The sequence below is a fragment of the Hypomesus transpacificus genome, unplaced genomic scaffold (genome assembly GCF_021917145.1).
Source record: "Hypomesus transpacificus isolate Combined female unplaced genomic scaffold, fHypTra1 scaffold_51, whole genome shotgun sequence".
NCBI classification, from domain to species: Eukaryota; Metazoa; Chordata; class Actinopteri; order Osmeriformes; family Osmeridae; genus Hypomesus; species Hypomesus transpacificus.
In genome coordinates, this window is record NW_025814024.1 from 755,517 (window position 1) to 778,016 (window position 22,500).

The window sequence follows — 22,500 nt, forward strand, 5'->3', positions numbered from 1 at the left end:
ATACACTATGTGCTCATGGTTATGTTGCAGAATCTACTGATGTCAGTTTCGACCCCACTATTACTAGTACTAGCTCTGATCAAAGTTATTTTGTTCTTGAAGAACAAAGCAAGCTCTTCACATTTAACTGCTGAGGATGGTATAGTCTAAATAAATTGTATTGTTCAAGTCTTTTTATTTGTCAGGTGCACAGAGCAACACAAGGTTAGACTGGGCACTGAAATTCTTAAGACAAGACAACGCAAGCACCTGGCATAACATAACATATAAGTACACAGAACAAATTTACATCTATGCTGAGCTTAGACAAGTGAACTTCCTAAATATACAGATAGCAATAAATAAACGACTATACTAACCCTAACACTTCCTAAATTACAGATAACAATAAATAGTACGCTATACTAACCCTAATACACAAAAAAAAAAACTGTTACAACCCTATAACCTAATCTAAGTGGAGTACAGTGCAGTAGTGCAAATTTGCAGATCAGTGACTATGTCAATGACCAAACAGGAGCCTGGTGGCGAGGTACAGTAGTGCAATTTTACTGAAAGAGCAACCAGTAGCTGAAAGTGACAGTGTATAAGTGACTAGTGTGCAGTAAAAATGTCCATATCAGTGTCCATTGAGAAGCCTGATGACCCTTGGGTAGAAACTGTTGTCCAGTCTGCGTGTGCGCGACCGGATGCTGCGGTAACGCCTGCCAGAAGGCAACGGGGTAAAGAGACTGAAGGATGGGTGGGAACAGTCTCTTAGAATCCTGCTGGCTTTCCTTAGGCAACGTGTGTGGTAGGTGTCCTGTAGGGCTGGGAGCTTCCTGCTGATGATGAACTCAGCAGAACGGACCACACTTCGTAGGGCCTTGCGGTCCCGGTCTGTGCAGCTCCCATACCACACTGTGATACAACCAGTCAGAATGCTCTCTATAGTGCATCTGTAAAAGTTAGTGAGGATGACTGAGTCCATACCAAACTTCTTCAGTCTCCTCAGGAAGAAGAGGCGCTTACGGGCCGCTTTGACCACCTTGTCCGTGTGAACAGACCAGGTGAGGTCATTGCTGATGTTCACCCCGAGGAACTTGAAGCAGCTGACCTTCTCCACTTCCGATCCATTGATGAATAGGGGTGCATGCTCCTTCTCCTGCCGCCTCCTATGGTCCACAATCATCTCCTTGGTCTTGCTGATGTTAAGAGAGAGGTTGTTGTCCTGACACCATGATGTCAGGGTGTCAACCTCCTCTCTGTAGGCTGACTCTTCACTGTCAGAGATGAGGCCCACGATGGTTGTGTCGTCAGCAAACTTGAGGAGGTTGGAGCTGTGCGTTGCCGCACAGTCGTGGGTGAACAAGGAGAACAGGAGAGGGCTGAGCACACAGCCCTGGGGGGTGCCTGTGTTGGTGATCAGTACAGATGAGGTGCGGTCACTGATTCTCACCACCTGTGGCCTCCCCGTCAGGAAGTGGAAGATCCACTTGCAGAGGGAGGTGCTTAGTCCCAGGTCCACAAGCTTGGAGACCAGTCTGGAGGGGATGATGGTGTTGAATGCAGAGCTGTAGTCAATGAACAGCATCCTCACATATGTATTCCAGGTGGGAGAGAGCGGTGTGCATAGTCAGAGCGATGGCATCGTCTGTAGACCTATTGGACAGGTATGCAAACTGCATAGGGTCCAGTGTGGGGGGCAGCGAGGAGCAGATGAATGATTTGACTAGCCAATCGAAGCACTTCATGATGATAGAGGTCAGTGCTATTGGGCGATAGTCGTTCAGTGACCTTGGTGTTCTTGGGCACAGGGATGATGGTGGTCCTCTTGAAGCAGGTGGGGAGTACAGACAGGTTAAGGGAGAGGTTGAAGATGTCACTGAAGACCCCTGCCAGCTGGTCAGCGCAGCCCCTAAGGGCCCTACCTGATATGCTGTCTGGGCCAGGTGCCTTGCGAGGGTTGATCTTCTTAAAGCATAGCCTCACCTCGGCTACAGCTAGTGTAGGCACATCATTGGCTTGGCCTTCAGGTAGCTCCACTGCAGGGGGGTCACTGTCCCTCTCAAAGCGAGCGTAGAAGGAGTTCAGCTCGTCTGGCAGTAGGACAGAGGACTGGGTCTCAATGTAGCCTCTCCCTTTGTAGTCTGTAATGGCTTTAAGTCCACTCCACATGCGCCTGGTGTCAGAGCCATGGTAGCTGGACTCCACCTTGGTCCTGTAAGCCCTTTTCGCTGCTTTGATGGCCTTCAAAAGGTCGTATCTGGCCTTCCTGTACTCATCAGGGTCCCCAGAATTAAAGGCGACAGTACGGGCTCTCAGCTTGGCCCGGACCGCGGCATCAACCCAGGGCTTCTGATTTGGGAAAGACCGGACAACCTTCTTGGGGACAACGTCATCAATGCAGTGCTAGATGTAGCTGGAAACAGTGTCTGTGTATTCGTTAATGTCCCCATCTGCTGCGTCCCTGAACATCAGCCAGTCAGTGGTGTCAAAGCAGTCCTGGAGGGTCGCCACACACTCGTCACTCCATAGGTGAACTGACCTCTCAACCGGTCTGACCTGTTTGAGCTTTTGTTCATATGCGGGGAGGAGAAGAATGGAGGTGTGATCAGCCTTCCCAAAAGCAGGGCGGGGGAGGGGTTTGTAACTGCCCTTGAATGTTGTATAACAATGGTCAAGGATCTGGTCTCCACGTGTGAAGAAGTCAATGTGCTGATAGTATTTGGGCAGGACTTTCGTCATGTTAGCTCTGTTGAAATCACCAACAACAATGAAGGCTGCCTCTGGGTGCACATTTTCCAGGCCATTGATAATCCCATACAGTTCATCCAAAGCAGCGGCCTTGTCTACCTGGGGGGGGGGGCTGTAGACTGCACTCATGACGACCGCAGTGAATTCCCGAGGTAGATAGAAGGGTCTGATTTTTACAGTTAGCAGCTCAAGGACCGGAGAGCAGTGAGATGCTAATACCGCTACATCCGTAGCCCAGAGAGAGTTAACCATAACACAGACCACTCCGCCCCTGCACTTCCCTGAGTCAGCTGTTCTGTCCTGGCGGTATATGGTGAATCCCAACGGGGTAACCGCTGCATCGGAGATCTCCGGAGACAGCCAGGGTTCAACGAACGCCAGTACACAGCAGTTCCTGATGTCCCGTTGGAATTTGAGCGTTAAGTTCATCCATTTTGTTGTCGATGGACTGAACGTTAGCTAGTAAGATTTTTATTGCTTTCCTACAGGTACACCTGCACTTAGAGATTAATGTTGTGTAATTTTAACTTGTTTAACTACATGCTCTTATGGTTTCTTCCCTTTAGCACTATTTTTTGGTTGTTCACAATATGTACTTCTTGTTTTTGACTACCCGCAATGCTGTGGGGCTATCTTGTTGTTATGATCAGTGACCTATGCACTTTGTAAAGCTCTCTCTTGGAAGTCGCTTTGGATAAAAGCGTCTGCTAAATGAATAAATGTAAATGTAAGATGGTTGGAAGAGCAGGTTTGAAGCACCGTTTCCGAGTTCGAACAAGGACTCCAGCACGCCGGCCACGTTTCTTCTTTCTCCGTCTTGCGGGTAAACAGAACGGCGAAACAGCAAAGGGCCAGCTGCAGTCCGAGCTCGCACTCCGAAAAGTGGAATTAAAGTTCGTAAAATGATCCTTGCCAAGTGACAACTTAATGTCCAGAAGTGTCTGCCGGTCGTACTGAATAAACGACAAAATAACATTGACAAAACAAGTAACGAACACTAAAAAGACAAACAAAAAGCTGGGTTTTTGCGGAGCTCTTGTCGACGCAGCCATCTCGTAGGCGCGCCGGGAGACTTCTCAGCCGGGAGACTTTGAAACCGCCATCTTTGACTATATTCAAATCTACATAGTCCAGCCAGAATTTTCTTTGACAATATTCCGCTGTATTTACAAAGACTGCTAGTAAGAGTGCGCCTCTATTCTGCGGGGGAAATTCGCTGCCTCTTAAAACCAGGTCTTAACCAGGAGCGCATCTTCCTGTGTGTACAAATGTACGTACCTTATTCAATGGCAGCAGTGATCCGAGCAAGGCGAAGACATAGGCCAATTTTTTTCTGAGGGTGTGGATGTTCTTCATGTTAGTATGCTTCATGTTTTGGTTACCCGCAATGTTTTTGGGGCTATCTCGTTGTTTATGATCATTGACCTATGCACTTTTGTAAAGCTCTCTCTTGGAAGTCGCTTTGGATAAAAGCGTCTGCTAAATGAATACAAAAATGAAATGTAAATGTTCTGCCCTGTAATGTGTTCAGGTTTGCTGGTACTTCATGCACGTCACTACATTTAAGCTTGCGCTTTCTTTTTCCCTAGGAAGATCCATGGTAGAAATATGCAAGCCCATTGTTCTTTTACAGGCGCAAATTACGCTTGAGGGCGGAGTATGCGCTGATTGCCTGATTGGTTTCAAGTTTGAAAAGTACTACGCAAAATGACGCTGGACGTTATTACCAAACTCACAAAAACAGACACAGCACAAACTGTGCCATTGTTAGTAAATAAGGCCCTGAGCCTCGCCCATGTTGAGCCTTGCCCCAAATTGCACACAGCAGTCTTAGAGTATATTCAAGTATGCTAAGATTTAGTATACTTATACATACATTTTTAGCCTGTGCCCCAAGAGTAGAAATGTGTCCAAACAGAAGTTCAAACCGCATTAGAACAGAAGTTTCAATTTCAAAGCAAACGTTACCATTGCGCGGCCAACTTTGAACCAAATGTTGCTCGTGTAGGGTTACTTGCAGACTCACTTTTATCAGTGGATAGCTCGAATCGGTATCGAACTAGACAACATTCCCAATCAGGGTGAACACTCATATTATCTAAACTATAGACCATAGCATTACACATATCAAAACAAAACAAACACAACAATAGAACTCCAAACTATGTTTATTTAACTAAGCTAATGCCTTTAACTTAGTAGCGTTTCAGCTTGCCACAGGGCATTCTGGGTACCAGGAGCAATGCACGCGTATAGGCGATCTTACAGCATTGTGTAACACACTTCAGTTGTGGATAGTATCTCCAGAAATAAAGCCAAGTCACTCATTTAGTGGCAGAATCCATTGCTATGTCTACGAAATTATTTTAGTATAAGTTTAGTTAGCTACCTTGCAAATCATGAGGATAGCCTATTGTAGCAGACCTTTCTATGTGACAAAGGACAAGGGTGTTTTGTCCCTCGGGAGTTGCTTCAGGCTTGATGCTGAAGCCAATAGGTGCATTCGACGTGACCCGACTTCATGTGGCGCTGCAGCCGGCTGACTTGAAACAGTGAATTCTGGTTGGACTTTTTGTCCGACTTGAGACGGCGCCGAGGACACGTCACTGTGACGTTGCCATCAAAGTACCGTGAGATCGATTCGAGAACTGCTGGCTGTGTAGCCGAGCGCATTTTCTCAAGAGCAACTGCACGGGTTCAAGTGACGACACAGCTATTTCATAATTGGCCAGACTCACACACGACAACTTTGACTCGTGTTTTGTAATATTCGGACACCTTCAGTTTCGCCAATGCTCAAATCCGGACCAAACTGTTGAATTGAATAAAAAATGTATGGAAGAAAGGGTTTTACTCCGCCTCTTCACTAACAGAAAGACTACGTTTAATTATAAATAGAGTAAAGTAAGCAAACAGCGCTTAATCGGCTGTGACTGACGTCAACGCAGCAGACCACGAGAAGCTGAAATGTCCGACTTCACAGAGCCGTTTTCAACTCCTCCCCGACTGCAAGCGACCCTCGCCGGTCGTTTCATGCAGCCGCAGTCCATGTGGAACGCAACTATTATGTTACGTGACATCAGTGAGGGCTGTTCAAATGCTATGTCAAGAACAGACCTGCAAACTTGTCGCTTTTCGGCGACAGTCGCCGTTTTCTTGGTCAATTGGGTCATTTAAGTGAATCGTGTACAACCGGAGTTTTTTTTTTTTTTGGGGGGGGGGGGGGGGGGGGGGGGGGGCAGGCTGCCCTTCTTCTCCATGCCATGCAGGCTTAGAATTGCGAAACATTATTGGATAATTCTTATAATTGACATTTCTCTGGGCCAATTGGAATCTTAGCACTTTTTCTCTTGGCCAACGGAATCTTAGCACTTGCATCAGAATCTTACAGTACACAGCATCAACTGTTACTTGCACTGGCCAGCTTGCACTGAGGATAGCCTACCGAAGTTGAGTTAGCCAATGTCGTTAGCGATGCTAGCTAACGTTAGTTTGCTAGCTAGCTGTATATAACATTTTACTGGTTCTTGCAGCTGTGTGTTTAGCAAGTCGCAGTATTTCCAAGCCCTGATAGTTTAAATGAGACGACGCAGTAGATACGACGTGCATGTGTGCTAGGCTGGATAGAACTAGCACTATATGGGATAGACTGTTGTACAGTACTAGTAGCTTAAGTACTATCTATCGTGCCGTGGTGTATTGGCAGCATCATACATTTAAGCAATTCAAGACTTGCATGTGCAGTAAGTAATGTCACATTAAATAATGTATTTAAACTCAAGCGTGGTGCGTCGCTGTCTTGAATGCCACAGGCTAAACTTTATGTCAAAAGAAACGTTTTTAATTTCCGGCACATTCAGTGAAGTTTAGCTAGCAACATCAGCTAGGCTAGCTGGCTCGTAGCTTCTTCTTGCAGCTTCTCCATGCAGGGCTCTAGACTGAGACCAAAGGGTCGGCTTTTTTTACTGACAATGATCGCTTCCAGCAAACTTCTTTTGAATTAGCCATTTCCCCCTAAATAAATATCAAGCTTATTTACGTGTTTGGCTGCATATTTTCAGTTAGCAGATGGTACTGTTTGAATCGCAATTCCATCTGAAAAATACTGCTGGTGACAACGTTGTTAAAATAGCTAGTTTCAAAGGGGGTTCGGCTTGTTTCATAATAAACTGACCCATCTGCAACCGACGCACGCCCTACATTTCCCCCATAAATTGTACCATCTCTAGTTCCTCTTTCAAGTAATAAGCCCCTGTGTTCAAGTGTTGAGCATTAAATTAGCAGCATGGTCTGTAGAGATCTTGGGACAAAGCTGCAATAGCGTACATAACAGAAAGGGTTTCATTCTGTAGAAATTGTGTAAATGTTTTATGTAGTTAGATGGTCCGAGGAGAACGAGTGGAGTTGGTGAAGAGTCCTGGTGAGTTGCAATCATTCGCCATAGTTCTAGTACTAATGTGAGTCTAGTCTCCATTAGGGCTGGGCGATATGGGTAAACAATTATCGATATAGATATTTATATTTACATTCGATAACGATAATTAAACGATATACCACAGATCTGTAAATAACTCTCCTTAACTTTTTCCCTACACTCGTCATAAAGTTTAGGCAGAGCGGTGTGAGAGAAATGTTTGCGGCCAGGGAGCACGTACCAGGGGTCAAGTAACTTAAGCTTTTTAAAACCCTGCTTTTTATCATTAGCCTACCTATCAATACCTTGGCGCAAACTCACACTTTCTGCATGTTCCAACGAGTGATTTTGCTTCAGGTGGTAAAAAAGGTTTCTTATATTTTAGTATTATAATTGGACCAATACGCTGTTCTTATTGGTCAAGAGACATTCGAAGAAATCCGCAAAACCAGCTCTGGAGAGGTCCGCAAACGATTTATGGACCTAGCAAGCGGTTGCCTTGGAGATGTTGACAACATGGAGTCTGCTCCAGATTTGTCGTGTTTGATTCGGGATTTTCCTATGTGTTGTTTATTATACAAAAAACAAATATTGACTTTGACAGATCTACCAACACCTTTGTAAACAGAGATTTGTTAAAACTTTTGTTAACCGAGACCGTAGGTCGAGGTCAACAAGAAGTCCACATTTTCAGTTTGTCGTATTACCAGACTTGGTAGCCACCTGTTTGTTTACTACACTAATTTGCACCGAACATTGCTCTGCTCTTTGTCAAATTTCCAAAAGCCAAACAACTTCCAAATAACTGAAGAAGACAAACCCTTTTTATCAATAATTTCTTCATTGGAAGTTGCTCCCTCGCCATGGCTATCGCTGCCACTGTTTTCGGCAATACCACTAATTTTCCGCGGTTAACATTAGCTACTCCACTCGAGGTGCTCAGAATATTTTAGTGAGCGTAGACTAACATTTCTCCGCCACTTCCTGCTGCATCACAGAAATTAAATGGACTGCTGTTCCTAATTATTCTCTATCGACATTATCGATTCTGCTGAAAATCAATTAATGTTACGATATCTTTATCGAGGGAAGTCTTTACTTCGATAGTTATTTTTATTGATTTATCGCCCAGCCCTAGTCTCCATAGATATCTATATTATGTCAATGGATATCTATGCCTAGTATCCTCCACGTCTCCCCAACGTGACGTCATCACCAAATGGCGCTAATATGCTAATGCTAACACCAAAAACTAAAGAAATTGGTCTTAAACACCATTTAAGGACACCATTTGGAGATTTTTTTAATTATATAGTTCAAGTTCAAGTCTTTTATTTGTCAGGTGCACAGAGCAACACAAGGTTAGACTGGGCACTGAAATTCTTAAGACAAGACAACGCAAGCACTTGGCATAACATAACATATAAGTACACAGAACAAATTTACATCTATGCTGAGCTTAGATAAGTGAACTTCCTAAATATAAAGATAGCAATAAATAAACGACTATACTAACCCTAACACTAAAACTTCCTAAATTACAGATAACAATAAATAGTACGCTATACTAACCCTAATACACAAAATTTGCAAATTTACAGATCAGTGACTTTGTCAATGACCAAACAGGAGCCTGGTGGCGAGGTACAGTAGTGCAATGTTACTGAAGAGCAACCAGTAGCTGAAAGTGACAGTGTATAAGTGACTAGTGTGCAGTAAAAATGTCCATATCAGTGTCCATTGAGAAGCCTGATGACCCTTGGGTAGAAACTGTTGTCCAGTCTGCGTGTGCGCGACCGGATGCTGCGGTAACGCCTGCCAGAAGGCAACGGGGTAAAGAGACTGAAGGATGGGTGGGAACAGTCTCTTAGAATCCTGCTGGCTTTCCTAAGGCAACGTGTGTGGTAGGTGTCCTGTAGGGCTGGGAGCTTCCTGCCGATGATGAACTCAGCAGAACGGACCACACTTCGTAGGGCCTTGCGGTCCCGGTCTGTGCAGCTCCCATACCACACTGTTATACAACCAGTCAGAATGCTTTCTATAGTGCATCTGTAAAAGTTAGTAAGGATGACTGAGTCCATACCAAACTTCTTCAGTCTCCTCAGGAAGAAGAGGCGCTTACGGGCCGTTTTGACCACCTTGTCCGTGTGAACAGACCAGGTGAGGTCATTGCTGATGTTCACCCCGAGGAACTTGAAGCAGCTGACCTTCTCCACTTCCGATCCATTGATGAATAGGGGTGCATGCTCCTCCTCCTGCCGCCTCCTAAAGTCCACAATCATCTCCTTGGTCTTGCTGATGTTAAGAGAGAGGTTGTTGTCCTGACACCATGATGTCAGGGTGTCAACCTCCTCTCTGTAGGCTGACTCGTCACTGTCAGAGATGAGGCCCACGATGGTTGTGTCGTCAGCAAACTTAACGAGGAGGTTGGAGCTGTGCGTAGCCGCACAGTCGTGGGTGAACAAGGAGAACAGGAGAGGGCTGAGCACACAGCCCTGGGGGGTGCCTGTGTTGGTGATCAGTACAGATGAAGTGCGGTCACCGATTCTCACCACCTGTGGCCTCCCCGTCAGGAAGTGGAAGATCCACTTGCAGAGGGAGGTGCTTAGTCCCAGGTCCACAAGCTTGGAGACCAGTCTGGAGGGGATGATGGTGTTGAATGCAGAGCTGTAGTCAATGAACAGCATCCTCACATATGTATTCCCCTTGTCCAGGTGGGAGAGAGCGGTGTGCATGGTCAGAGCGATGGCATCGTCTGTAGACCTATTGGACCGGTATGCAAACTGCATAGGGTCCAGTGTGGGGGGCAGCGAGGAGCAGATGAATGATTTGACTAGCCGCTCGAAGCACTTCATGATGATAGAGGTCAGTGCTATTGGGCGATAGTCATTCAGACATGTGACCTTGGTGTTCTTGGGCACAGGGATGATGGTGGTCCTCAAGATATATACATATCTTGAGTGCTTCATGTACCCATTTATCAACAGTGATGTTTAACCTGCAATATGGCCTTTAAGTCACGCTCAGAAATGTGTCATTTGCTAATTAAAATCACCAAAAAATCGAGCCGGGGGCATGCCCCCCCAGCCCCGCGACACTGTCACCTTTTTTACTCTGAGGAGTTTGCAGGTCTGCAAGAAGAGCAGTGGTAAAATAGAAGTTTTGAAAAGAGATCTCGTCCGTGTCTCATTGTCCACACGATCATATACAATTATATCTAAAACAAGCTTACAAAGAGCTTGTTTACACTACCAAAGTTGAATTAGTAATGTTAGCGATCCTAGCGTTAGCGATGCTAGCGTTAGCGATGCTAGCGTTAACGATGCTAGCGTTAGCTTGCTAGCTAGCCTATAACATTTCACTGGGTCTTGCAGCTGTTTGATTAATTGAAATCATTATGAAATGTTATGTTCTACTAGCCATTTGCCTGCATTAGCAAGTCACTGTATTTCCAAGCTCTGATAGTGCAACTGAGACGACACAGAAAATAATTCCTCAAGCAATAAGCCCCCGTTCAAGTGTTGAGCATTAAATAGAGATCTTGAAAGAAACCACTTTTGTTCTAAAACCGGACTATAAGCCGCAATAGAAGATATACAGTACTGTGCAAAAGTCTTAGGCACAATAAAAATACAAATAAAGTTAAAGAAAAATGCTTTAAGAAATAATGAAATAAAAAATGTAACAAAAGGTTTAGCAAAATTGCACGTTTATACTGTTGCACAAATAAAAAAAATTATATTACATATATTTCTTTGATTAAATGTTGCATTCAAATCTGATACACTTAAACGAAAAAATGTAGCAACATTAAATGTAGATGTACTATAATTCTAATGTATTTTTACTACAAATAGGTACGGTACAAAACTTTCTGCATCACTAAGTATCCTCATCTGCCTCTTCACCGACGAGACACCAGAGATGTCGCCGACTAATTAATAAACTGCTTTGCGCAATTCCTGTGTTGTTCTTAATTACTAATAAATTATTAATGATAAAAGCTGCCTTCGTGTACACACATCGAAACATGTAATTCAAGAAAAGCTGTAGCATTTCATTGACGAAATACAGTATTAGACATTATTTGTGTAAAAAATCCTGGGTGCCCAAGACTTATGCACAGTACTGTATATATTGTGTTTTTTCCCCTCTACATTTCAGGGGGGTGTTCCATCAACCTCGATTAAGGGAAAGCGAGACTTATTTTGCTAAGTCTCACTTACTTTAGCGAGAGTTCCGTTCCATTAAGGTGGATTATTCTAGTTCTAGCTACGTAACCAAGGTTCGGAACTAGCCTGACCCGTGTCAAGCTGAAAATCAAGCTAAACTAAAATGTGTTGAAAATATTTTCAAACAGGTGGAAACAGTATCTCAAAAGACAGTTCCGTCGAGTAAATTCCTGCGTGCAAAGCACTTTAGTCCGTGTTCGAAAACGTAAATTCAGACTTTTTGAAGTGCAGACATGAATGATTCACGTGTTTAGGCCCACTTCACCTCCAAAAAATATATTAATTTATATAAAAAAGTTAAGAAATTATATCATGTTATCTGTTTTCAAAAGCCATTGGTTAATTGACATAAAATAAGGCCTTAGAAACTAAGCAGAGCTTCAAGACAAGTTACAATCAATTATGGCGTATCCGTTCTTTGACAACCCTGTGGTGGATGAAGGTGCTCAGATTATACAAAGAGCGTTTATCCCACCAGCCCCAAGGGTCTTCAGACAGAAGTAATGCTTCCCTGACCAGTATCTGTGGAAGAAGTATAGTTTTAGCAGGCCCAGCCTAGTTTATCTAGATAGATTTAATTGTCATTTTTAAAAATAAAATAAAAAATCATAAATAATATATATATATTAAAAAACACTTTAGCAACTCTTAAGGATGGCAATGAACAAGAATAAGAGCAGCCTACCATCCTTTGTAGAAAGTAATAGAAAGGAGAGTAGATTATAATAGTATAAAGGAGAGTAGTAGACTGCAGTTTATGTAGGTAGGCCTAGCCCTAGACTATGTAGTCTGCTGGAATCACACAGAAGGAAGCAAACCCACTGTAGCCAAGCCTTGACACTGTTCAGTCTGTCTGCATCTGTCTATGTCTTTGCATGTGAGACGTTCTTGAACTATGGCAGGAAATATGAAGGGTATACTTTGCTCCAAGCAGTACCTGAATATTATCATCAGTCTTTCAGGTAATCTTGAAACACAAAGAATCAAGGAGACTTTTTATTCAATTGTATAAAGTATTTCCATTGTTTAAAGTAGCCCATATGTTGACAAGCCTCTATTACCTCTCCTCTGGCTTCCCCAATATTATAGGTGCAATATACTGTCCCCATGGGTGTATCCAGGCCCATTGGAAGACTCAGGGGGTGACTGCCTGGTGCCACCCATGGTTGAAAGTGTTTCTAAAATGCCTTTGAGTGGCGAAAATTAGACCAAGTGCCCTACTGTCTGCCATTCACATAGGGAAATATGCTTGAGTGCCCAGGATGCCCCATGCAATAAATGACACTGTGCCCTCTAGAAATGTAAAAACATGTCTTAATGAGTTCCTTTATAGTATAGAAAATGTGATGCAGTACCCTATAAGGTGCCCTTATAATGGCCTAAATTGGACTGTTCCCATGCCCTTACTTCCAATGGAAAAGGGTGCTGTTATGAAGTGCCCTTTATGCTGCCCCTACATGACAGTGTGCCAAATGTTGCCCTTTCCAAAGAAGACAATTAGATGCTGTGCCCAACAGTCTCCCCTGATGTTCCCAGTAGGGCATGCTTTCCCAAAGTGAGGCTGTGACAACACTTGGCACAGCCACAGTCTGTCACTGTCCAAGCCCCCTCTGGATCTGTGGAGGCAGACTATGTTAATTGGAAATACTCGTAATATAATAATGATAGTCATGCTGAGCAATTTTAAATGACTGTTCTGCCAAACAAAGTGTACAGTTTGGGTCACCTTCTAATCTAAAAAGTCAGTGCTGGATCTGTGCAACAGTCATTCTAGTGAATCCCGATTTTAGTCATGGTTATCTTTCCATTTTATCTTAAATGTCAGCATTTAGCCTATCACTTAATAAATCCGTGTGGCAAAGTTATTTTTAAGTAATTTATTGATTTTGTTCAAGATGTGAAGACAAAAACATTATTGGTCCACATCAAGTGCAATTAACCATGGCCTTCTTCAGTGTTTTGAATGTTATCCTACAATTTTCAATTGCTGCCACGTTCTCTTTTGGGCTAATATTATTCTCAATCTCCTGTTGAGAATATCAGCCATAGGCTAGCCTACTGTCAGAACGGTTTCAGACAGCTCATCAAATCTCGCCTCCACCTCTGTTGTCAAAACCTCGATCTCAGTCACCGTATTTCTTCGAATAAACGCTGCGGTGTTTAACGTTCATTTTTGATGAGCCGTTTATTCGAGGGTGGCGTTTATTCGAAGAAATACGGTAATTCAGACAAAGAAATGACCTCAGGAGCGCATTTATAGTCCATCTGCATATTAATTTAAGGGAAAATGCGGGGTCAGTGGCTCGTTCACGTGCGGTCAATCTCACGTTGATTGTGATTTATAAAGGAAAGGTGCGCAGGACCTGGCATACGACCGGTTTTATACGTGTGAATATTTCTGTGCGTAGGTACTTTTCGAGTTTTGGCCGTACGCCATCTTCTAGTATGAAAGCTGCGCAATCCTTTATACATGAGGCCCCTGGAATCTGTGTGTGCCACCAATTGTATCACGGTTTCACTGACATCTTGATCACCGACTGCATCACGGGCACTGTGCACTAGTAATAACCAATGTTAGAATAGGAACAACTTATTACTTACTACTTGTATTACCAATTTACATGATATTACATTGTGGAACAGCCTGTTATTAATTAAACACTGTAATTTTCTATGTGCCACCAAGCACCCCTTTGAGCACAACTCTTATGTGGTTATAGTAAAGCTCTCTCCAGTAATGTGAAGTGTTACCTTAGATTTATATTACAAAAGGAAGCAATCAAATATATAAATAAGTTTAAACAACATATGCATAATATTTGTTAGCCAAGTATGACTTGGTTGGATCATACATTGAACACCAGACTTCGAAATACATCTTTGTCCTAATCCTGCTGCAACTTTATACTGTGGGCCATGTTGGGCCATGCCTACATGCCATGCTCCATCAAACTTAGGTACAGCAGATTTTGGACTTGTGGTCTGGTAAATTGAATTTGAACCGATGCACACCTGTTTGTTCAGCCGGGTCTAATGTAAGAGATTGTCTCTGTATCCCATGCTGTACAGCAGCCATCCACCCACATACAGTACAGCACCTCTTCTGACTAATATCACTGGCAGGGAACAGTTTGTCCCTAAAAAAAATTATGAGTTTCCCTTGTCCTCAGTCAGACTTGGAATGTGGCAGAAACCAAACCGAACAAACAGGAATTTGAGACACCCCTGGATGTTGTATATAAGTGGCCTTTGTGTGAGACAGAAATATCGACAGACCATCACGAAAGCTGTGAAGGTGTACTTTTGTTTTATATGCACTTTGGATTAAATATTTGTACTTAATGAGGTCTTCTTTATTTGCAAACACTGCTGAAAGTTTCAGTGTATAAAGGAGCTGAACATTCAGACTTCTCCAACAGACAATTGTGGATGGACTACAGTGCCATGGTTAAAAAACACACTATATGTTTGTTTTATAAAAACGATAAACACTTACTGTGTATTTGTTTGTCTATCAAGTGTGAACCAGCTGAATACCATCAATAATAGAAGAAAGGATACTTATACAGATTAGGGACAGATCAACTTGAGAGATTCCAAGATATGTCATCATCAACACAACTTTTTGCCAGTCCAAATTCATTAATTCAAATTTGTGAAGTTCATTCACCCAGAACCCAAATTATCACACAGTACAGTCAATGACAAATATATTCTCATTTTGCAGGGTTCCTCTCTGGTGGTGTTTACATCTCTTATCTGTATTTAAAGAGTATGGCCCTCCCTTTGTCTTACCCTAGACCAGACCACAAAAAACGGTGCTGTTTGATTTACACATTTAGTGGATTGTGGTTAAACACAACATCTTCAATGTAAGATGGTAGATTCAACACAGATTCATCATGGCATCCAAGTTTCGAATTTATGGCGATTACAGAGATGGTTAATCAATAATCAGTATGCTAAGTGGCCAGTATCTAACTAGGAACACTTCTGTGGCAATAATGGACAGAGGGAATAGTCCTTTGAGTGTGTACACATTTAGACACTCAAACACTCACTTGGTCAGAGTGATAGGAACATGGATCTCTATGGAAAAGGAAAGGAAGTATGGAAAATGATGAATGGTTATAGTAATCTATGTGTTGCAGACAGTAGGTTCACGCACCTCATACACGGTCCCTATGGCAAAATATAAACAATTGTGCAGAATTTGTGATTGTTCCCAAACGGCTTCCCAAAATGAAAGAACAATAGTTTATTAGCTTTAGGAATATGTGTAGACTTTAATTTCAAGTCTACCTCACAGTCCTTCATCAAGTACAGCAGGTCAGATTAGAAAGAGGATTTTAAGAGAAATAGGCATTTAGGCTTTGGCAGCAACAGTGGGAGTGTGTAGGATGAGTGTGAAAGAAAACGCTGTCACTGTCGCACATCATTGTCCCTTTAAACTAATAGTGTATGTTGTGAGCACATTAATTAAAAGCGCTGCAAGCACAATTGCACGCTGAACTAGATACAAACACAGGCCATAGGAAAGCTAAAGGACAGACGCATTTCCACCCTGTCTGTGTGACCACTTTCGCTGTATTGACTGAATGGGTTGCACCGTACTCAGCACCATACTCGGCCCCCCAGAACCAAACTGTTAATGGAGTAACAAGATTGTGGATCTGACCTATTTCCCCTATGTGATATCAGTAAACTGCTACATCAGAAGGCTTTACAGTAAATACTGTATACATTACTTTCCCAACATCGAAAATTACTATCTTTTTGTGTCTCTGAAATCCCATTCACATAAAATTCTCTGACAGATTGTCTGTGTGAAAGAAATGTTAACTGCTTGTCGTGGTTCAATGTTTTACTATTCAATTACGATTGCATTGGGTTCCATTCCATTGCAGATAGTTTCAACCGCACCATGATTAAATTGTCATTTTATTTTATTGTTTCTAGAGTTGTGTATCACTTGGTTCTGCCTACAAGCAGAACCACATTTTATTGGTTGGGGATTTCATATACTAGGATTGAAACATTGATCTAGTTTTGAGTCAAGATGGAGACAAGCTTTTTACTGCATGTCTGGCATTGCCTTTTATCACTACTAGAGGCGAAGCTGTAATCAGTTTTCAATAAAGCACAATGTGTATTTTTTTAAATATACCCTTGGCATATTTAAAGATTGATATGGAAGATAACACAATGTAACAAGGAAGGCAATGAGCCAAATTGGAAATGATGCTAACTGTACCGTAATGGAAGCCTTGGGTGCATGTTAGAGAGCTGTGTTTTTGTTATGCCATGAAAGGCTTCTCTCTCTTGCAGGCTTTTTTCAGATGATGACCTTCCCTGTTTGCTGAATTATTCAATGTCTATTTTCTGGTTCCTGCTCTCCACATAAAGCCCTTGCATATCTACACCCACACAAGGGCACGACGCGATGTGGCACCGAACTACAGTGTTTTCTTTTTCACGCAGCTTGGCTCTGTCATTGAGGGGAAAATAGAGAAATGGGGAGAAAAAGAAAGAAAAAATAAACAGAAAAGAGACCCACCTTCACAATGTATGTCACTCCGGGTCCAGAGATCTTCTCACTTGAGTGTAGCCATCCTCTGGAGGGCTTGTTCACCAGTCCATTACCTCTACCATTGCCCCCAGGGTTCCAGTCCTCCCCTCCCTGCTGAAGCTCCTCCAGCCTGCCCTTCTTCCCGTTGCTGCTCATGTTGCCTGGCTCCTGATGGAACTGGGGTCCAGAGAAGGCCGAGCTGCTGAGGAAACTGCCACCCGAGGCAGCTGCTGACACACTGTGGCCAGAGTTGCCAGAGCTGGAACCCCCACCCCCCTGGAACTTGGACACAGCCAGGTCCTTGACAGCAGATGGGAGGCCCTTGATGCCCAGCAGGCTACCTGAATTGGTGAATTTCAGGTTGGACACCTTGTTGATGAAGGTGCAGAGGGTGGTGCCTCCATCCTCGGGTTCAGAGGCGGTAGTGGTTGGGGAGAGCACCTCAGCCTGGGGGGAGAATGGGGGCTCTGCAGAGGATGTGGGGGCAGCCGAGACCTTGGGGTTCATGGAAAGGTCGTGGATAAGCTCATCTACGGATGTCACTGACTCATTCCTGAAGCGGTTGTATTTGGTACGGTGAAGCATACCCTTTTCCTTCTCCTTGTTGCCTGCCCTTACAAACACACTGGCAGATGAAGTGCCCAAACAGCTAGTCTCTCCTTCAACATAGTGGAGACGCAGCAAACGCCTAGTAGCAATCACAGGCCAAGGCGACTATAAATCTCTCTGTTGAAGATACAGTAGAGGTGGGCTGCTGCTTCTGCTTCTTCTGCTGTCGCTGGGGCTGTCGTAAGGGGGATTCAAGGCAGTAATAGAATCCACTGGTGGAAGAGAAACTGAAAGAAAGCCAAGCCATAATATGGATAAAAAGACTAAAAAAAGGTTTCGTAAGCAGCCAGGATTCTTGCTAGGTTCCAAAGATGAGATCCAGATCGAGATCAAGCTCCAGACAAAAAGAGAGAAAGAGTGAGGTATGTTGATGGAGGACAAGCAAGCGAGCGCGCGCAAACGCTCTCTGACTATTGCGTGCCGGCTCCCAGCTACAGCATGACTCACAGATCTGAGAAAACCTTCACAACAAAAGGCTCACTGAACACTGCAAATCACTTCCTGTTGGAAATAAAATCCTCCCACTTACATCACACTATACCCAATCAATTTTTAAATTTCCCAGACTGATATTTCCTTTTCACTACAAGAATACTACTTTAATTCTGCCATCGGTGTGAAACAGGAAAAAATACCCCTGCAAAATAATCAGACAAAAAATATAATCAACATATAATTATCTAATTAAGTCCCTATTACAACTAAGATCTACAATATATGTTTCTATGAATGGCAAAATTAAATTAAAAGTGGATCAAATGGTCTTATGTATCTATTAGATGGCTTAATAAAATGAAAATGCATAGCCTACCATCTGTCAAATTTCTGTTTCTCTTTAGTAAAAGAGATTTGGTTGGGTTACCATGCTATTAAATTAAGAACACTGAAATGCTAAATTCTGGACAATAAATTAAAAACGAATTATGAAAAATGTTTATATTAAATACAAAAGAATCTTCATTATAACAGCTGGAGATTTTTTTTTTTTTACTATGCATGGCCCTTCATTTAGACTTGTTTTTCAGAAATGTACCTAGATAATACATGCATGTGTTCTGCTTTAACAGTTCACATTTTATGATGAGCATTTCAAACATTAAACAATAGATCTCTGGTTTAGTCCGTTTGTCAAATGTGCCTCAACTTAATTTCCATCCATTATGAAACAAATAAATCATACTACGCATCTCTGATGTACTCTTTTCTCAGAATTCCACAGAAACCAAGCTAGTCGTCCTGAATTATCTTAGTGAATAATTAATTAAACGCAAAAACACAACGTGAACATGAGTCACATGCAGTTGACTGAACACACAGCAGCAGCAGCACAGAACAGCAACCAGACACAGTCTCAACAAAACAACAGTGAAAGCCTCTGTACGGCTGCATTAAGCCAAAAGCCATTCATGTAAAATGTCCCCAGGATCGTGTAGCTGAGGACTGACAGTCATTCATAAGCATTGTCTTGCATCCTGCTACAGATTTCGCACTGCAGTCCCTCCCAACATCTATCCTTCTTGCCTAGCAGATACAGAGGAAAAAGGGAAGTACGTCTGCTTTCTCCTCAGAAACAAAGGCAAAAAGCGAAAGAGAGATGAAAAGCACCTTTCATAAATCTGGGTAAAAAAAGAGGCAAATATAATTTAGCCTTTTATGTGAATGAAATTGTAGGCTCGTATACCAATGTTTCTGTGAATGGAAGCAAGGCCCTTCTGCCTTTGCAAGGCAATCCCTTGGGATGGAATGGTCTTATCCAATAAGAGAAGAGCTGGATGACTCATTCAGGGGAGGCTTGCAGAATAGTGGAAGAGACCATTCCAAATGCAGGTTCTGATTTGTTTAGTTGTTATTTTACTTGTCTACATCTATAAAACAGTTTTCCATCAGCTTTCTGATAGTTCAGTTTTAAATGACTGCAAATTGTGAAATAATTAAATTATGGTAACCAGGCAGAATGCAACTGGGGAAATATTTTTGCAAAAATGAAACACCCCTGTCTTTTTAAAATGTGTCAGTGAAGGCTATTTTTCCACATTCATATGATGGGTGGTCAGCTGCACATCCCATTAATATGTCAAACAGTAACATGTTATTATCACAACTAAAATATTATAGATTTTGTTGTGGTTGTGGCCTATGTACATTACATTTGTAAAAAAGGTTCAATAGCAAAGACTTGACACCGAGATACAAACATGATCAAGTGGTTTTAGTTGATTTGCTGATTTATGTTTTAAAGGATTAAACCCTTGCGTGTGATAACACAACTTCTGCATATATAAAATGTGAAAATAGAGTTTTACCTGTATCTAAACAACTGCACTGCATGTGCTACTTTAATAATAATAATTTATAATACATTTATAATATGCATCTCAAACTAAGTCCAAAGATATTTGGTTATGGGAAGTCAAGTTAAGCATGTCCTAAAAGACAAAGATTTGAATGACCCAAAGATGGTAATCAAACACCAAAAAGTATGGATATAGATACAGAATAGATTGAATGGAATAGTATTGGGAATAGACTTTCTAATGTATTCCTCATCATTCTAACTGTGGACAATTGTGTTATTAACAAACCGAAATGTAAATACAAAAGCCACCCGATCTAAAGATACAGAAAGGGACAAAGAATTATAAAAAGAGAAGTGTGTGTGACGTTCTTGTTGACAATAATCAATATTTCCTTGAGAGATAATCTTCACAATTGTGACTTTGTCAAGTCCTCTCTCAAGTTGCCTAGTTTATTAAGACTGAGACAGGAATAAAATAATACAGTGGATAACCAATAGACCCTAAAATGCCTGTACTGGTTTGTGATTGGGGAAAAAAAGGCTGTACAATCACTTAAATCAAGAGGGTTTACCTTTTAAAAAACATTTAAAACTTGTCTGTTTAGTTTTTTTTGTTACAGTTACTCAACAGAATGAAAAGCTGTGAATGCCTGTAACATCTTAAAAGGTAGCTGACCAATATGATAACAAATTGCAGTAATGAAAATGTTTTATCTTGTACTTACTGTAAGTCGCTCTGGATAAGAGCGTCTGCTAAATGACTAAATGTAATGTAAATGTTATCTTGTGTTCACTTGGAATGTGTTCTATTGAGCCTTTCATGAATATACATTTCTATCTTACATGTGAGGATCCCACCGATAATATGCACTATAGCAAATATACTCAGCCTTACCATGATTGCTCATACAAACAAGTGAACAGGAAGAAAGATAATTCCCTAAAAAAGGCACTTTTAGAGTAACCATAGTTTCAAAGACACAGGGCTCAAGTGTCACGCGTTGAGTGTGACAGTCACTCCTTTCGGTCGTTTGTCACACCCTCCCGCCACACATTGTATTTCTCAGCACCCAACCAAAAATCCTCTGGCTGCGCCACTCTCACTATGGAACCGGCAGGAATCAAGGGCGTCTCCCCTGGAGTTCTTAGTCGAGCCTGCCACTTATCAGCCAATCAAAAAAAAGAAAGAGTCTACACACAATAGCCAATCGGAAAATAGGACCATCGTATCTGGGTAAGATTTAGTGCAACAACCAATGGAAAAAAAATCATATCCTGTAATTTCACGTGATTCTGCTACAGCGTCTCTCAAAAATGTTGTTCACCTACAGAGCAAACCACTGGAGCTCGAGCATCACTTTGAGCAGTCATGATTTCCTGATTTAATGTTACAACAAATTCACAACTTGTTTGACACAAACAATGACAACTTGACTGCTGTTAGAAAACGTTTCTCAGATAATTAGAATCAGTTTTTCATGAAAGTCTCTAACTTAACCAACAGTTTTACAGCCTGTTCACTGGCAACACTTGCTCAGAACAAGTAGTTCATAGATGTAGCCGGTAAAGGCCACTGGCGTCAAAGGTTTGCTAGCTTTTCGTTGGCGTAGTTGGTAGTGGTGGCGCTTGGGATGTCAGAGGTGGCAGGTTCAAACCCAGTGCAGGACGAATATACTGTAGGCCCGATACCTCTGACTGAGCTTGCAATACAATGTCTGTTACATATAATAGGCCTAGTCATATTTTCGTTATCGCACAATGACTGACATATTGTCATTATTATTGAGATGTCACTCTTGACTGTCTTCAAAACTTGAGGGCCCTGAAGACAGCCTAGGGGCGAGGTAGCCTGGTTCTAACCAGACTCTCGTACATGTCATTTGTACAGAGAGTCTGGGCTCGCTCCATTGACAAGCTATGACTTACTTGTAGTCGGGTACTCTGTTGAAGTTTAAAACTATCGGATCTGCCGAGGGCCACTCTGATCTGCCTAAACCAATCGTTAGCGTTCAAAAGATTTTTTAGCCAATTCCTTCACCACTACTGTAAGAGAGCTAATTGCCGTAGCTGGAAAATCAAACTGTTCTCGAACTCCGTGGGGAGGAGGGCCTCAATATCATGGCCACCAACAAAACTCAGCAAAACTTGTTCTTGCTACAGCTTTAGCTTATGGATATTTGGCAGCGTTGCCACAACGGACCGAATGGCTTCGCTTGCATCTTTCTTCACCGCCATTACGGAACTACAACACAAACTAGCACAGGACATCAACACTTTCTCAGCCACTACCTCTGTTCGCTGATTGGCCGGTTGAAAATTAACCTAAGACATCTGACTTAGGTACCTCATGGCCAGACCTAGTACAGAAGCAAAATGAAAATTGAGCGGAAGTACGTAGAGGGGCTGGCTATAGAAATTAACAGCTCAGATCCAGCAATTGACCAGGTTGGTGTTCCATCAACGTCGATTAAGAAAAAGCGAGACTCATTTCGCCAAGTCTCACTTACTTTAGCGAGAGTTCCGTTCCATTAAGGTGGAGTATTCTAGTTCTAGCTACCTAACCAAGGTTCGGGAACAAGCCTGATCCGTGTCAGGCTAAAAGTCAAGCTAAACTAAAATGTGTTGCAAATAATTTCAAACAGGC

At 42.4% G+C, this 22,500-nt stretch overlaps 1 protein-coding gene across 5 annotated transcripts in view; it reads right to left on the reverse strand.

Moving 5' to 3' along the window:
* Window positions 1-22,500, reverse strand: part of shc3 (SHC (Src homology 2 domain containing) transforming protein 3) — an 83,904-nt gene that overhangs the window by 57,826 nt on the left and 3,578 nt on the right. For 2 of the 5 annotated variants that reach the window (XM_047017274.1, XM_047017275.1), the window contains exon 2: window positions 16,940-18,197. The exons of 1 other annotated variant lie outside the window; for it this stretch is intronic. In XM_047017274.1, the coding sequence (XP_046873230.1) occupies window positions 16,940-17,536 (597 nt within the window). In that variant the 5' untranslated portion in view covers window positions 17,537-18,197. Of the gene's footprint in view, window positions 1-16,939; window positions 20,951-22,500 lie in introns of those variants that run through there. 2 more of the 5 variants (XM_047017276.1, XM_047017277.1) reach the window with 2 other exon arrangements.